The 16,760-nt window shown below is 35.8% G+C and overlaps 1 protein-coding gene across 1 annotated transcript; it reads left to right on the plus strand.

The window, feature by feature from the left end:
- Positions 1 to 263: 263 nt before the first annotated feature.
- LOC124212152 (cytochrome P450 4C1-like) lies at positions 264 to 8,856 on the plus strand. Its single transcript, XM_046611942.1, has 12 exons — positions 264 to 435; positions 528 to 634; positions 2,502 to 2,592; positions 2,672 to 2,857; positions 2,918 to 2,987; positions 3,058 to 3,184; positions 3,310 to 3,373; positions 5,114 to 5,229; positions 5,571 to 5,639; positions 7,601 to 7,778; positions 7,859 to 8,038; positions 8,615 to 8,856. The coding sequence occupies exons 1-12, from the start codon at positions 264 to 266 to the stop codon at positions 8,779 to 8,781; spliced, it is 1,527 nt and encodes a 508-aa protein (XP_046467898.1). The 3' UTR covers positions 8,782 to 8,856.
- The last annotated feature ends 7,904 nt before the right edge of the window (positions 8,857 to 16,760 follow it).

Here is a 16,760-nt window from a genome sequence, read left to right on the forward strand (position 1 = left end):
AATCTCTCGGTAAGGACCGAAAAGTTAGCGAATAAGCTTCTTGATCGTGACACGTTAGCAATATTCGAATGATAAAAGCAGCCGGTAATTACGAGAAGATAATTATTTAAAGATCCATTAGTGGTCCGCGTGGATGTCGGTGAACATTTAGTAAGCGCTGTTCGGAAATTGAGTTCCGAGTTGCTACTTGTGACAGTGATTCAGTGTTGAAGATCGCAGAACTTGTGGATATAATTAACGGAAGGTGCATATAACATTACGAAATGTTTAGTGAAACCCATTTCGTAGTTGGTGCTACTTTCTTAAGTGGATTAATTCTCCTGGTGATATATCATCTTAGGCGACTGCGCCTGTACAAAAAGGCTTCAAAATTCTGCGGTCCGCCAACGTTGCCGTTTGTGGGAAACGCTTTTCAATTCTTCGGAAATACCGAAGGTGAAATTTCGTGTGCTCAGATTCTCTCTCTTGGAAAAAAACCACTGATTCAGCTTCGTCCATAACCCTTCTTTTACTTTTTGCTGTCTCAGATATCTTCAACAAGTGCATCGAACTGTCGCGTGTGTATCCTTCACCTTATCGCTTCTGGCTCGGACCTCAGTTGTTGATTTTCCTATCCGGACCAGAGGAAGTCAAGGTTATAAGGTCTTCATTAAATATCTGGGCGATTGAGCACTACTACGCGATATATATGTTACATGGTCCACTCAATCTGTACGAAAAAAACCCTCTCTTAAATTATCGACTAAGATTTCCCAGGTACTTTCTTCGCCATCTTAAAAAAAGGGGAATTTAAAAATTACGTTTTAAGCGACAACTCGGCTCCCCGTCGTTAGACAAGAAATTTCGACCAAATACTTTTTTGTTACTTTCTTTATGCTCTGTAATTTCGGTCACATACATTTTTTAATTATCATTGATCGTTGTTGAGATATCGAACGAAATAATGAGAAATCAAGAAATTGAAACTTGTTTTTCCATTTTTTCTCCTTTCTCGTGATACATATAAAAAAAATGTCTAGTATAAAACTTGCAGAGCTAACAAATACCTAGAATGTAATATTATATTACATGGGGGATTCCAAGTCAAATCGAAGGAGAAACGAGATTTTTCCCTGATCACTTTTGATGTTTTCGCCCTTTTACTTACTGGAAACTCGTATTGAAAGCATTAAATCTGAATTTTTTCAGATTTTCCTAACCAAGCATTTTCTTACCACAACTAGTCGAAAAATCAGCTTTTGACGATTTTTCATTTTTTCAAGTCAACATAGTCTGAAATTCAGATGACATATGGAAAAAGTTCCTGCACAAAAGTTTCGCATTTTTGTATGAAATTTCTAAAAATAATTTTGTGCGATTTTTCATGCCCCGTTAAAGTATAGTGTTGACGAAAAATCTTTGAAGATCTTCTGTAACAAAACAGTGCTCTAATCGAGTTGGCTGAGATTTTTACATAGCATGTCTTTGTCAGTAACAAAGATTGTCTATAAGTTTCGTAGTGGGCGGAAAAGTAGTTGAAAAGTTACAAGTAATACTTTACATGGAACTGTGAAATTTCTCATTCATACGTACTATAATGTGGCGGTACGAATGGTGAAAGTTATACAGCCGGTATTACGATACGCTTCAAAATTATGTCCGGCAGCACGAAACTCACATATCATGTCAGGAATCGTGATAAACGATAGACTGAAGTACACTCTTCGAGAAAAAGTCGTCGACTGAGGTTATGGACAACGCGCGTGGCAGTTGAAGATCGGCCTCGAGTGAGCAGCAGCGCCACCCGCAGGGTAAGCAAATAGCTTGCCGCGCCGTGAAATTTGAACCGAATTCTCACCACTGTGTGAATATTTGTTCATATATTTTCTGAACCATTGCACCGCCCACTACGAATTTTGCAGACAACCTTTCGCATTGAAGAAGGCACGCTGTGTATAAATTGTAGCCCATTCGATTCCGGTACTTTTTAGTTATGTATAATTTGCGTGCATTTTGTATCAAAACTACACTGAAACGGGGTAGAAAAATCCGAAAAAATACTCTCGGGATGTTGACAAGTGAACCTAAGATTTTTATGAAGGCACTTTTTTCATACGTCATCCAAGTTTGAAGCTACGTAGGCGCGAACAATCATAACATTGTTGAAATCAATTTATTGGATGAAGTGAAGAAATCATGTTTCGAAAAAATCTGAAAAAATTCAAAGTTCACAACAACGATCAAAGGTAAGTGAGAAATTCATAGTACTGAAATTGTAGAGCAGAAAAGAAGCAACAAAAAAGTATGCAGTCGAAATTTTCGTATCACAACGGGGAGCCGGGTTATTGCAAAAATCAAAATTTATCCTTTTTTGAAGGTGGCGGGGAAAGCACATAGAAAATATTGGTCGAAAATTTGAAGTCAAGTTATTCTAAGCCCCCTCTATGTAACATACAAAAATCAGCCTGTTCGGTTCATTTGCATTTTCAAATGTATGTAATGACTGGAGTAATATTTCACAGACGGTTTTACGGAGCGAGAAGGCGATCGAGAAGTCGAAACTATATGATTTTTTTCAACCTTGGTTGGGAAAAGGCTTGTTTACGGCACCCGGTAAGTTTTACATCTATTCACAATTCCTGTATTTTTTACCTTCGCATAATCGAGGCCAGTTGTCTGTTGTTTTTTTCAGAGAAAATATGGCGTGTACACCGGAAGCTGATCGGGCCGACGTTTAATCTAAAAATTCTGGAATCTTTTGTCGCTGTCTTCGCGGCCCAATCGAACGTGATGGTAAAGAAAATGGAGGCTGAACTAAACGGGGCGGAATTCCCTGTGTTCGATTACGTATCGAAGTGCACTCTGGATATAATTTGCGGTAGGTTTGGAGTTAGGGTGATATCCGATGAACGAAATTTTCATCTCTTCTTACTTTCAGAAACTACTATGGGCGTGAGTATGAGAGCTCAGATTAAAAATGAATGCAGTTACGTGGAAGCGGCAGAAAAGTGAGCAGCAAAATTTGAGGTGACGCCTATTGTTTCCAAAAATTTTGTATCGCTGTTACATTATTTTCAGGACATTCGCAATTGTCTACCAACGAATGTTCAAAGTTTGGTTGCACCCGTCAGCAATTTTCAATCGCACTCAGCTTGGAACGGAACAAAATAAACACATCAATACCATGCACAATTTTACCAACAATGTGAGTGAGCCAGTTATTGATGATGTGTTGAAGAAGTTTGACACAAGTTTCTCAACTTACCGGACTTGAAAATTCGTCTAATTTTGATACACAAATTCACCAGGCCCTTTTATGATTTGCTTTAGGTGATTCAAAGAAAGAAGAAATCTTTGCTCAATAAGACTGCTGTCAGTGGGGAAGATAATGAGGGTAAGTTGGCATCGACTTTATTAACAGAATAATTTATTAATGCGTGGAGACTGAAATATGATCGGAAATTTAATTATGACGTAAATGAAGTGTATATATATTATATATATGTATATCGTTCTGTATTACATAAAGATATTGCCGCCGCTGCCGTGTCAAGAATCCCGAACTTAACCGAATCTATCCGGAAATACCCGACCCAATCCACAGCACACACACACACACACACCACCCCGAACCTACCCGAAGTTACCCGAACTTGGTCGAATCTATCCGGAAATACCCGAACCTAACCTACACACTACACATACCATAGAATTATAAAGATAGACTGAGCGCTTCTATAAGAGGCACTGACAATTGCATATAAAAGACAGAGATATACCGGGAGCATCTCCCTACAACTCCGTGTTTCAGAAAACGAGTCTATATTGTTACACTCGTAGAGAGCGTTAGTAGTACAGTTGTGCGGTTTGCGCGATTACCTTTAAGGCCTTTACGGCGTGCAACCCGTGCAACTGCACTACTAGCGCCCTCAGTAAGAACTAAAATCATGTGACATACCAGGTTACTCTTTTTACTTTTTCGCTCGATCTAGTTGCAGGGGGCTGACCGGGAGTACTGCTCTCTCTTTTCAATCGGCGTCATGGTGGGAGACAACGGAGCAGTGGAAGTGGAACAGCTATAAATATAGGCGCATAATTTCGCCTCATTCTCCTCTACCGCCTCGATCCCCGCCACAAATATCATCAGAGAGAGCAAGGAGTACTCCCGGCATATTTCTGTCCTTTAAATGTTTGCTTCATGCGGCTCATAAGAACGCTCAGTCTATCTTTATAAGTCTATGACACATACCGAACTTGACCTAACCTATTCCGAACTGACCCGAACTTGCCCGAACCGCTATGGGGGTTGGCGTGCGAAGCCCCCCTAGTATATATATAATATTAGGGTGTTTCAAAAATAAAAATATTTTTATTTTTCAAACGCGCATCAAAATTTCGGTAGGGCATCTGAAATAGTGCCTATTTTATTTTTTCCATTTCGATTTAAATAACACGTAAGAAAAAAAATCGGCAAGTTAGAGTTGGGAAAATTCTATCTCAATAGTTTTTTTATAGAGCGTAAAATTTTCTATAATAATCTGTATTTAGATAATTTATAAGTCATGCCGTTCACGAGAAAAAAAGTTCACAAAATTTCAGATTCTTTTATATGTTATTTAAATATAAAATGGAAACAACAAATTACGCACCCCTAAATGTCAAAACTAAGAGCTCATATTTGGCTAAGATATTCTCTTTAAGATGCTCTAGCAAAATTTGGATGTGGGTTAGAAAAAAAAAATTGGTTTTTGAACACCTTAATATATTATAGACGAGTTGATGTTCGTGACAATGGAGAATGTTATGAAAATTTGGAATCGTTGGTGACGGTCAAGAATAAACAAATCCATATTTAGCATTCAAATTTTCGGTACGATGTTTCGGCAGGTCCCGCCTACCATAATCAGGTTTATAAATCGACATTCCTAGGAAGTGCCTTTCTCCTAGTACACCATGATTAAAATTTTAAGTGTTAAAGAATGTCGATTTGTAAACCTGATGATGGTAGACAGGGCAAAACGTCGTATAGAAAATTTGAATGCTAAACATGGATTTGTCTATCCTTGACCTTCATCAACGAATCCAAATCTTTCTAATATATTATATGTAATAATACGTCCTCGATTTATATCAGGCGATTCACCTTTTCAAAGAAAGGCCTATTTGGATTTCCTGATGGAGTTGACACACGATAAAATGAAATTGTCGGACTCAGAACTCCGTGAAGAGGTCGAAACAATGATGCTTGCTGTATGTACAAGTATTTATTTCAGAACTCGATACTAATTACTATCGATAATATGCACGTAATGTTGCATAAATATTGCAATAATGTTTGAAGATTCTTAACGCACATGAAATACTTTGCATTTACACAGTAATTGTGTTATTACCATGTTTCTACCGTATCGTAATGTATTTGTAATATTTGAAACTTCGTAAAGTTGAAATCCTACAAGGTTTCTGCTAAATTCGATACGTTGCAAAATTGTGTTTCTGCAATTTTTTCCCTCTTCTTCTTCTTTGCAAAAATGTGAAATTTATCTGGATTATTCAAAGTCTTGAAAAGTTATGTAGAAATTTCATTTCAGGGAAATGACACAGTGGCCAACGTGATCAGTACCGTCATGTTAATGCTGGCTTTGCATCCGGATGTACAGGTATTATTTTCAGTCCGTACGAATAGGTTCAAATTCCAGTTTAATTTGATATCATATGATTGTTGTTTTGCGCTGTTGGTATAGTAGATCGTTTTCTTAACGATTTTTATATATGAGGCGGTCTCCACCAACTTAATGCCATTATCGTATTAATTCATTCACTTAAATAGTTCATGGAAAAAAGGAACTCAGATGTATCTTAATTCGCCTTTCTCAGTCAAATGTTATTTCCACTCAGCAAGAATTTCGACTTGCACGATGCCCATTTTTTTATACGTTTCCATTACGTTTGCACGATGTTATTTTTTGCAAAATTTTAATTTGGCGAGTTGATGCTGAAAGATGCTAATAAAATTTGTAAACAAATTAATAATCATTTATTAATGTCGAACGCAACTTTGAAATACGCCACTGCATAGATTGACTCAAGATCTTGAAAATCGACCTCTTACATTTTTTGTACGACTAATAGGTTCGATCATACAGTAGTTTCAATGTTCACACGGGCGACGTTTTTTGGGATTTCTTGCAACTTTCAATCGTGCATATCTTCTCTAAAAAAAGTGGCAAATTCTTTTCACGAAACACATGTTCTATTATTTTACGTGTAAATTGCGTCTGAATAATTAAAACAAAATCGGAATCATTGATTATAATTTAGTGTCCGGTTTGACGTGGAATGAGCGATATAAGTCTCACGATCAGTCCATGTTTAGGGAACAATATCCAATTTCTAGAATCTTATTGAAAAATTCCTGTAAAGACGTTTTGTATTTGACTCTTTTATTTTTAAAGTATTTATCTGAAGTGTCATCCGCGCTTGTGGATCTATTAGGCTTGCACGTTTTCAGAGTCAAATTAACTACTTCAAATGTAATTTTGTTATCGAGCGAAAGGTCTCTCGCATCGTACATATTCAGTTTACTTAATTCTCTTTTCGGTTATCGTTTTTCAAGATGATCGTACCACGTTTGGCTGTCAACCGTATTTATTGTTTCTTTTGGTTGTTTTCTGAATAAATTTACAATTTTCAAGAATTCAGCGCTATTGCAGCTCCGCTCGGAAAAGTTTGTGATTTTTTTTTCATATTCCAATCGTTTTGGTTCGAAAGTGATTTTATACATTTTTTTAGCTTCCGTAAATACAATGTTTAAGCCTTCAAAATTTAATTTTTCTCATGCCCTGAGCTTTCCAATATTTCTCTTCAACTTTTACATTCTCTATCATATCACGACCTGGCTCTACGCGGAGTGACAAGGAACGTTTTTTCATGCTTACTTTAAGGTTATGTAATCCTCTTACCTTTACCGACCGAGTAAACTCACGCTTATTCTTCCTATATTAAATAAACAAACGAACGGAAAGGTTTCAAATTTACACGGTACATCGTTCTTTTTACGGCAATAAATAACTTAGCAATAAAGCCGAGAGCATTTGTAAACAGGTCTTACTCCAATCGCGTTCCATATCGATCTCCCCTTTGGCTGTTATTTGTTATCGTCGTATTTTGGTAAGTCACGTAAAAGTATGTTTGATTTAACCAGAAATGAAGATGACACTAAGAGCGTGTTGAATTGAGGTTAGGTAACTTACCGTAAATTCAACAGTGCGTCGGATTGAGTTGTTCGAAAGTGCGCATGCGCCAAAGAAGCTCTAGCGCGTAAAATCCAGCATTTGAATTATGCGCATGCGCCAACGTCGTCTTTGTTCTCAAGTGCCTTGCATAATTTGATTTATGCATTTGACTCAATTTTCAAGCGACTGGTGTGGAAGAACAAACATACGCGTATAATCTATTTGCCACCAGAATCACATTTTTTAAGCTTACGACCTCAAGTCATCACAGACACGAAACATTTAATGCGCACTGGTGCAGCTGATCTTCGACAACCACGTGCTGCAAACATTTTCCCAACTGCTTTTGACATTTTACTGTTATCGTTTTTACATGACACGCAAAGAAAAAGGCTTATCTCGAACTACGTGAAATTTATGGAAGCAGCGATCCTGACGAACGTAACGTGACACATGATGACTTAGAGCGCATGGAATATTTGGAATTTGTAATCAAAGAGTCGTTGCGTGTTATTCCAATCGCACCGTTGATCGCTCGTACATTGAGTGACGAGTTGGACATAGGTGTGTAATGAAATACATATATATTCGAATATTTATATTGTAAGCAATTTTTATAGTTTATTTAAATTGAATGCTTCAAGGTGAATATACTCTGCCAAAAGGATGTGTGGTTGTTATCGACATCCTGACTATGCATAGAAACGAGGATACCTGGCCGGACCCGCTCAAATTTGATCCGGATCGATTTTTGCCTGAAGAAGTGACTAAGCGTCATGCTTATAGCTACATACCATTCAGTGCGGGACCAAGAAACTGCATCGGTAAATTGATCTACTTGCGTACCGTATATTTAGCAAGTCAACATATGCACGACAGGAAACCAAATTGTATCAAATCACGATCAATGTGTCGATAGTAGACAATATTACAGATACATTGCAGGAACAAAACTTCAAAAACTTCAAATTATTTTAAACATATAGCGACCGAGTAATTTTGCCATACAAAATTCGAAACGTTTCACAAACTGCACAATATAGCAGAAACATTCCAGCAACAAGACTTTACAAAGTTTTATGTGTTTCATAAACATTATGGAATATTATGGAAACATTGCAGCAATGCAAGTTTGCAAGATTCGAAATATTCCAGGAACATTGTATCAACGCAACTTTGCAAAGTTTGAGCTATTTCAGAATCATTTCATGATATTTACACAAAACTGCATGAGAACAGAAATATTGTGACAATGTTCTGCAGTATTGTTCATTATGTGAGCAGTATGAGAAGCGACAATTTCGCATAATTATTGCAAAATAGGTGATCGCCACTTCACACATTAAGACGTCAAAGTGTAGCCAAATCTCCTGCACCGCTAATCCTCTTCTAAATTTCAGGTTTAAGGTTTGCCATGATGGAAATGAAGACAGTCTTGGCGACAATACTCCGCAGATACATCATTAAGAAAGATATATTTGTACCGCTAGCTGACATCAAGTTGAAAATGGACGGTCTGATGAAACCAGTTGAACCAATTATGTTGCGAATAGAAGAGCGATGGTGAATTTCTATCATTCTTCTATTTGATCCTTCATTTCCAAAAATCACCAGACTTTGGAAAAATATTTTTCTTTTTTCTTCATGGAAACAAAAAAAACAAATACACATTCGGAACAGTAATTGATAACAATACCGCATATATACATACGTCATAATAATATCGCGTCTAGCATTAATGTTATAAATGCTGTCGTATATTACAATGATATCGTTTAAATTCATATATTCTGATACTTAACTCTTCCACATTACGTCAATGACTATTCGTTCTTCATGGTCACGTTTACGGATGTTCTATGATGTAACATTATGAACCAGCAGTATGAAAAACTCACTCAACACTCATAAGGTTTAATGGAAATAAAAACTTTTTCACGAAGATTTCGATGCTAAACGAATGAAGAAAATTCTTGTGCACTTACCGTTTCAAACAGTGATAATTCTGTGTAATCGTAGCCGCATGCAAATTGAGTCTTTGCATTAGCCGCTATAACGATGGTTGACTTCCACTCTGCATATTTATAATATCGTTTTATCGGTTGGAATCCATACGGCAATTGACGCTGTTGTTTGTTATTTTAAATGAATTTATTGTTTTGTTTTCCGTGCTACCTCCACCGGGTCATGACCCTCGCCATTTTCAATTTAATGTTTCTCTCAGTATATTGTAGAGCATGACGAAAAACACAACTTGTTAAATCTTAGATTTTCGAACAAATAAGTTTTCTGGCAATGGCTTGATTAGCGAAATCACTGTCATCTGTAATCAATTTTAGTGGAATTCATACAGTAAATTTTTTATTTAAAAGGTAGAATTTTTGAGACAACAACGACCACATGCGTATATTTAGTTTGGAGGATGTGAGCAGATCAATAGAAAATTAATAGAAAAAGCAAACAAGGTCAGCAGGAGAAGACCAATAAAGAACTTTGCAGTTGGTGTTCAAATTTTTATGAAAAAATTTCGCTGCATTAATGATTTTGTTTAATTTTCTGATTTATTAGATCTTGCCATTATGAATTGATTCTCACATATTTCCCAGACTAAATGCATGCCCATCTTCACTCTGGTATAACAATTATCTTTTCATACGAAGCATTGACTGTATAAATTTGATAAGAATTAATAGTGACTAATAGGGATTTTACTAATTGAAAGATTATTGGACGAGTAATTTTTTTGTAAGCCAACTACGATTCTCTGAAACGTCTGTTTTGTAAAGCTTTACGAGATACTAGAGGTAGATTTAACTTAAATAGTGAGCCTAGAATGCCCCATTTGTATTCAAGGATGACCTTGCATCCTCTCTTATTGATTATTTAACTGTCACAATTGCTCAATGATCTAGTCTGGCTGAGTTTTAAACGTCAAATCATCGAAAAAATTAAGATCATCGTACAAGGTAATTTAGACAAATTGCATCTCCTCTAAACGGGAAAAAGTCAGATTTCGAGGGTAAGTAATTCGTCGAGATTGCACAGCGACTTGGGGGGTGGTCCGGAAAAAATTCGTCAACATCCTAAATAAGGACTACTCTCTATACGATACCTGCATGTTGAACTATAAGTCTATTTTCTAGTAACCAGATAGAACCGGTTATTGAACCAAAGAAACTCCAATAGTGCATTGAGACAACGCATGTCGTTCGTTAAAGATATTTATTCAAATTAGGTACACATGCAAATCTGATTTCTCGGAACGCTGTAATGATTTCAAAGCCCGAAACACAGAGGAATTTTAAATGTAGAACGTGATTCTCTTGAGACCTTCTGGAGATTATGATCTCTGGAAAACTAAGAGCGAGATTACTGAATGATGAAATAACATCGATCAGAAATGCTATTAGGAATCAGTATCAACAATTGTTAAGGATCGTTGGAAGTAATGGAAATCTATAATGGATTATGATGATTTGAAATCAATTCAACTCGTCCAGTTTTTAATTCTATATCTATTTGTGCATTACGAATATTATTATAAAAAACCCGAAATTCTTTTGTAAGTTGTTCTGATTAATATATTAACTGATATAAACTCTAGAGTATGAAAAATAATGTGAATTACTGTGTTGTAACTAAATTTTTAATAAAAACTGAGTCAATCAGAGACTAAGATTTCTTATTCTCAACTTTCCACCTAATTGGATCAGCTGCTCGATTTCCATAAGAATCCCGTTTTCAAGCGAATCTGATTTAATGAAATTACATTGTCCTTCGTCAAAATATAACTTCGGAGAACCGTTGCTGAGAGTGGCGTATTTAGAATCAGGGAATGAAACGAAATTCTTGATCATATTGTTTATATGTAATAATCAAGTTTTGAAATTTGCCCTCTATTACCTAAAATCTTACCTATAGATGCAATTTCTCGGCCCACCGTTGGCCGGCAAGTAACAGAACCATAGGTATGACGTTATTTGCTAGATAAAAACTACCACGAAAAACGGTTTGATTTTTATTTCAAACGTGTTAGGGTCGATTGTTCATACAAGTGGACTTGACATTTCTTTCGAATTAGGACGTGTATGAAAATCACTGGAAGCATTTTTTTATTTGAGATGTTTCTCACATGTGTAAACTAATTTAATTTCGATTATTTGTGTTGAATGTGTGAAACTAGAAACAACCTCCGATTAATGGAAAATCGTTTCCACTCTTGTTCCGTAGCGGCCTTATTGAGAGAGTGCACCGTGTTACGGAATATTAAGGAGAAACGAGATTTTTCCCTGATCACTTTTGATGTTTTCGCCCTTTTACTTACTTGAAACATGTATTGAAAGCATCAAATCTGAATTTTTTCAGATTTTCCTAACCAAGCATTTTCTTACCACAGCTAGTCGAAAAATCAGCTTTTGACGATTTCTCATTTTTTCAAGTCAACATAACTTGAAATTTAGATGACATATGGAAAAAGTTCCTGCACAAAAGTTTCGCATTTTTGTATGAAATTTCTAAAAATAATTTTGTGCGATTTTTCATGCCCCGTTAAAGTATAGTGTTGACGAAAAATCTTTGAAGATCTTCTGTAACAAAACAGTGCTCTAATCGAGTTGGCTGAGATTTTTACATAGCATGTCTTTGTCAGTAACAAAGATTATCTATAAGTTTCGTAGTGGGCGGAAAAGTAGTTGAAAAGTTACAAGTAATACTTTACATGGAACTGTGAAATTTCTCATTCATACGTACTATAATGTGGCGGTACGAATGGTGAAAGTTATACAGCCGGTATTACGATACACTTCAAAATTATGTCCGGCAGCACGGAACTCACATATCATGTCAGGAATCGTGATAAACGATAGACTGAAGTACACTCTTCGAGAAAAAGTCGTCGACTGAGGTTATAAACAACACGCGTGGCAGTTGAAGATCGGCCTCGAGTGAGCAGCAGCGCCACGCGCAGGGTAAGCAAATAACTTGCCGCGCCGTGAAATTTGAACCGAATTCTTACCACTGTGTGAATATTTGTTCATATATCTTCTGAACCATTGCACCGCCCACTACGAATTTTTCAGACAACCTTTCGCATTGAAGAAGGCACGCTGTGTATAAATTGTAGCCCATTCGATTCCGGTACTTTTTAGTTATGTATAATTTGCGTGCATTTTGTATCGAAACTACACTGAAACGGGGTATGAAAAATCCGAAAAAATTCTCTCAAGACGTTAACAAGAGAACGTAAAATTTTTATGAAGCAACTTTTTTCATATGCCATCCAAGTTTTAAGCTACGTAGGCACGAAAAATCAAAACATTGTTGAAGGGGGTAGTCTGCTTTAGAGGCTTCGAAAAATCGATTTTTTTCTTTTGCATAAATGTCTTCCTAAACTATCCAAGGATGTGTCCCTAAAATTTCAGAAGCAAATTCAAAATATTTTCGGAGTTACAGAAGAAATAGTGAGCAAGCGTCGAGCAGGTATACGAGCGGTTTTTTGAAGTTTTCAACCAGTTTTTTGAAGAGTCTGAACCAGTTTTTTGAAGTTTTGAACCAGTTTTTTGAAGAGTCTGAAGGGCAACTCTATGGACCAGGAATCGCTCATCAGCATATTAATGCGGTAAGTTCAAGAAAATTACGATTTTTTATGTACGAAAACTTTAAAGCCCGTTTTCTCGAGTTTTCATTTTCACAAGTTTTAGGAAACGGTGTCGGCGATAGCAAAAACAATATATGTCCGATCGAAAAAAATTAAAGTGATCTAGCTTCAGTATTAAATTATCTTCTATTTGAACTAAAAAAGTTGGACAAAAGTACTATTTTAATTACTTGTCTTGCAACTTGAAGTGAATTTTTTTTTCAACAAAGTGAATTTTTTTTTCAAGCTTCGAAAAAATTTGGAATTTCATCATTTCTTCGGTATTTTTTTAGTTCATGTAGAAAAGGAACTTGAAAAAACTAAAAAAAAATTTGGTTCGACTGTTTCAGATGCATCGCACGACCTCCACCACCGGCACCGATTTAAAAGTGCAGACTCCAGGCGCCCAGAAAAATTGTTATAACTTTTAAAAATTTCAATATTTTTTAATAATAAAAATTGTTCCTTAAAGCTTAAATATCATACACTATCATCTCAAAATTTCGTTTTACCGCAATCATTTCCTTCCCTTTCAAAAAAATTGCTGAAAAAACGCTTTTTTTTCGGCTTCTAAAGCACACTACCCCCTGAAATCAATTTATAGGATGAGTTGTCGTGAAGAAATCATGTGTGGAGAAAGTCCGAAAAGATTCAAAGATCATCCTTTTAATATGCACTTTGACTGTGTGAAAGGACAATCAGATTAAAATGGGTCAGTGAAAGCGACCATTCGATTTGATGTGGAATACGTCATATATAACGGGCATTCCACGCCAACTCAACCAACGTTGGGCCTTCACCATTTTTGGTCTATGTTCAAAAATTTTTATGCGATTGTTTCAAGTCCAAAACATTATCTTGAATTTTTCCAGACTTTTTCTGAGAAAATCTGTTCTACTTATGAATTTCGAAAACGAACTTGTCTTATGCTGTTATTTTCAAATCTAAAAAAATTGTTAAGAATCTTGTGTCAGATATCAAAATTATTAAGCCTAGACCCACAGTGAGCCGGCGATCGTTTTTACTCTTTTTTGAGCTTTATAGAGAAAAAGAATTGGAAAAAAATTATAACGATGAATCAGTTATTATGGATGGCTGTTCAAATACTTTCATATGTAATACTAGATTTTGGAGAATTTGTTCATACTTTTGAATTGCAGTATGTGACATGTCGATTTAAAAAAATCATAATAGGAACAAATTTATTTTAAAAAATCTAAAAAAATTCTTAGTACTGTTTTGGAGTTGGAATAATTGTATAATATTTTTTCAACAAAATCAGAAACAGTGAGGGTTCAACGTTGGTTGAACTGGCTTGGAATGCTCCGTACACTAACCAATAATTGTCTGCTTGCACCGTCCGATAGTATTGTATCACATGAAAGGTATAGTCAAAATCGAATATCGCTATGAAATTTACATGATGTTTTTATGGATCGCCTCTGGGTATTCAAGAAAGTATACGTTTTACCCAACTCTCTCCATTAATATAGATTGTCGTTCACTTGAGAGGAATAGTTTCGGGCTAATATCGAAAATTCACTGAAATCGAGAAAAAAGTGTGTCACATATATATTATGCAAATACACATGCATCTGAAGATATTTGTGTTTGCGAGTCACATTATACGTTTGCAAAAAATCGCATAAATTTTCGACTACATGAGGTGAAAATATTCTATGAAAAAAGTAAAAATTAAAACAGTCGTACCCGTTCATTGCGAATATAATACAATAATTGCAGCTGCGTGAATCAGCAGATTGCTTCTAATAAACGACCTGCAACAGAAGTGATTCGTTGTCAATGAGTCACGGGTTCGTGTGAAGGTTATGCAACGAGAAGGAATATTGCGAAACAGCAAGATGCAGAAAAACAATCGCGTTTTTGTCCAAAAAAAAAATTGTTGCATTAATATTCCAGTAAACGCAAGGTCGTCTGGTGGTTGTCTCTCAGATGACGTTCGTAGACAAAAATTGAGCCAAACCGACAACTTGTAGGCAATGTATAGTCAACGAATGTCCATCTATATGTTGTCTTTTTTCTTGCCTCTAGAATGGTTCAGAGATGACTTTTCGAAACAGCTGATAGTCAATGTTTAGACGTCTTGTTGTGATTGAAAAAGACACCTTGGAGTAACCTGAATGTTTTTTACGCGGGTAACTGGACGTTGTTCTTAAATTTTGAGGTGTTAAACGCGTGTGTATATTTATATTATATGTCAACATATGTGTTTATCTTTATTACATAGCAAAATGTGTAATATATGTTTAGTAAGATGTAGAATATTTTATTCGAATGCGTTTTTATAATAATGACAGACGATATTTCTTAGCTGTGATTACAAAATTTCCAAGTATTTATATTTATACAAAACAACTTCGAGCTGAACGATACAATCAAATCATATTTTGTTCTCTTGTGATCAATAATAAAATAAAACCGATATTTCTTATCTGTTTATAAAAACATTAAGTTTTTCACACCGTTTACCATAACTTGGAGCCTATTACACAATAAAATCATAAATATTAATTTGAAGTTTATAATGAACGGAACAATACTATGTTTAAATATAAAGTTCAATAGTTTTTCATACTTAATCATAATATAAAGCTTTTGTACCTTCAAACATTTAAAATATACATCTTTCTAATGATAATTTGTATGCTGTAGCAATACTGAAGACTTATAATATATGAGCACATTTGTCGTCTGTTTTAAAACTTAACATGAGTTTCAGTGTATGTACGTTTACAGCCTCATATTAAATATTACTTACCTTAATTCTGACTAATTCTCGGTTTTCCTTTTTTACCTCTGTCTTATTTCTATTTGATATTTTCTTTCCTCAGTGCGGATGCGGTCTCCAGGGCGTCGAAGCCAATCTTTATATCGCTTCTGAGCTTGGAAAATGCTGATTGGAAATCTTTTCCTCTCGACTTTTTCACTGAGTCTTGCTATAAGATGGCAGCAAGCTGTCTCTTTTGCTATATTTCTGACAGTTTATGCAAAAATCTTCTGCGACTCGTTACATTGTTAATTATGATCACGATATTACATTATTACATTATATACTTGAGACAACATTGAAACGTATGTCTTGGATATTTGTTTTCAATGAAAAATATATTCATATATAATGATTATTTACCGAAATAAGTGATATTTATGTTTAATTTTTTAGCGCGTGTTGCTGACAGTCTGACATGCGTACCATGGACAACTACCGTTAACATTGCGTCAACATGTGTTGTAAACAAGAAAAGAAAACTAGCAGTTGTCTTGATCGGCTGACTTCTAGACAACTTGTACAAGATAATTTCTAGGGTTAGCTAAGTCATCTGCAGGTCGACTTCTAGTCGTGTCGGTAAGTTATCTGAAAACAGACATCTTAAAGGCAACTTCCAGACCTTGGTGTTTATTGGATATACTGGACCACGGTCTTACATACAGGTCTGGTAACTCCGGCAGTTTTGAGTGATAGGGGGTGTCACCGTTAGAGAGGCACACGGTCTTGTTTCCTATCTATCCGCTAGGGGCGCCATTGGCCCGGGGTATGATAGATATAGATATATACCGATAAGATAACCTGCTCATCGAAGTTTTTGACAGTTCATAATTCAGTGTAAAGTGTGTAAACGGTGGATCATCTGCACAAGATCTCAAACTGTCTCAAAAGTTGTGAGCCCTCGCTTGATGTTTATGGATTTTATTGACTTAAACATTTGAGGATCCCGTTGAAATAAAACAATTATCACGCCCGCCATGGAATGCTAGTAAACATCTCAATCATTTTTTATTCGCATCTTTCTTCATTTCTGAGTGTTATTCAGGATTGTTGATTCCGAAAAATCAGCTGTTCGGATCTGATTTATGATTGACTCACCCCGAGGGGGCAGCGCTGCAGACGG

The sequence above is a fragment of the Neodiprion pinetum genome, chromosome 2 (genome assembly GCF_021155775.2).
Source record: "Neodiprion pinetum isolate iyNeoPine1 chromosome 2, iyNeoPine1.2, whole genome shotgun sequence".
Lineage (NCBI taxonomy): Eukaryota > Metazoa > Arthropoda > Insecta > Hymenoptera > Diprionidae > Neodiprion > Neodiprion pinetum.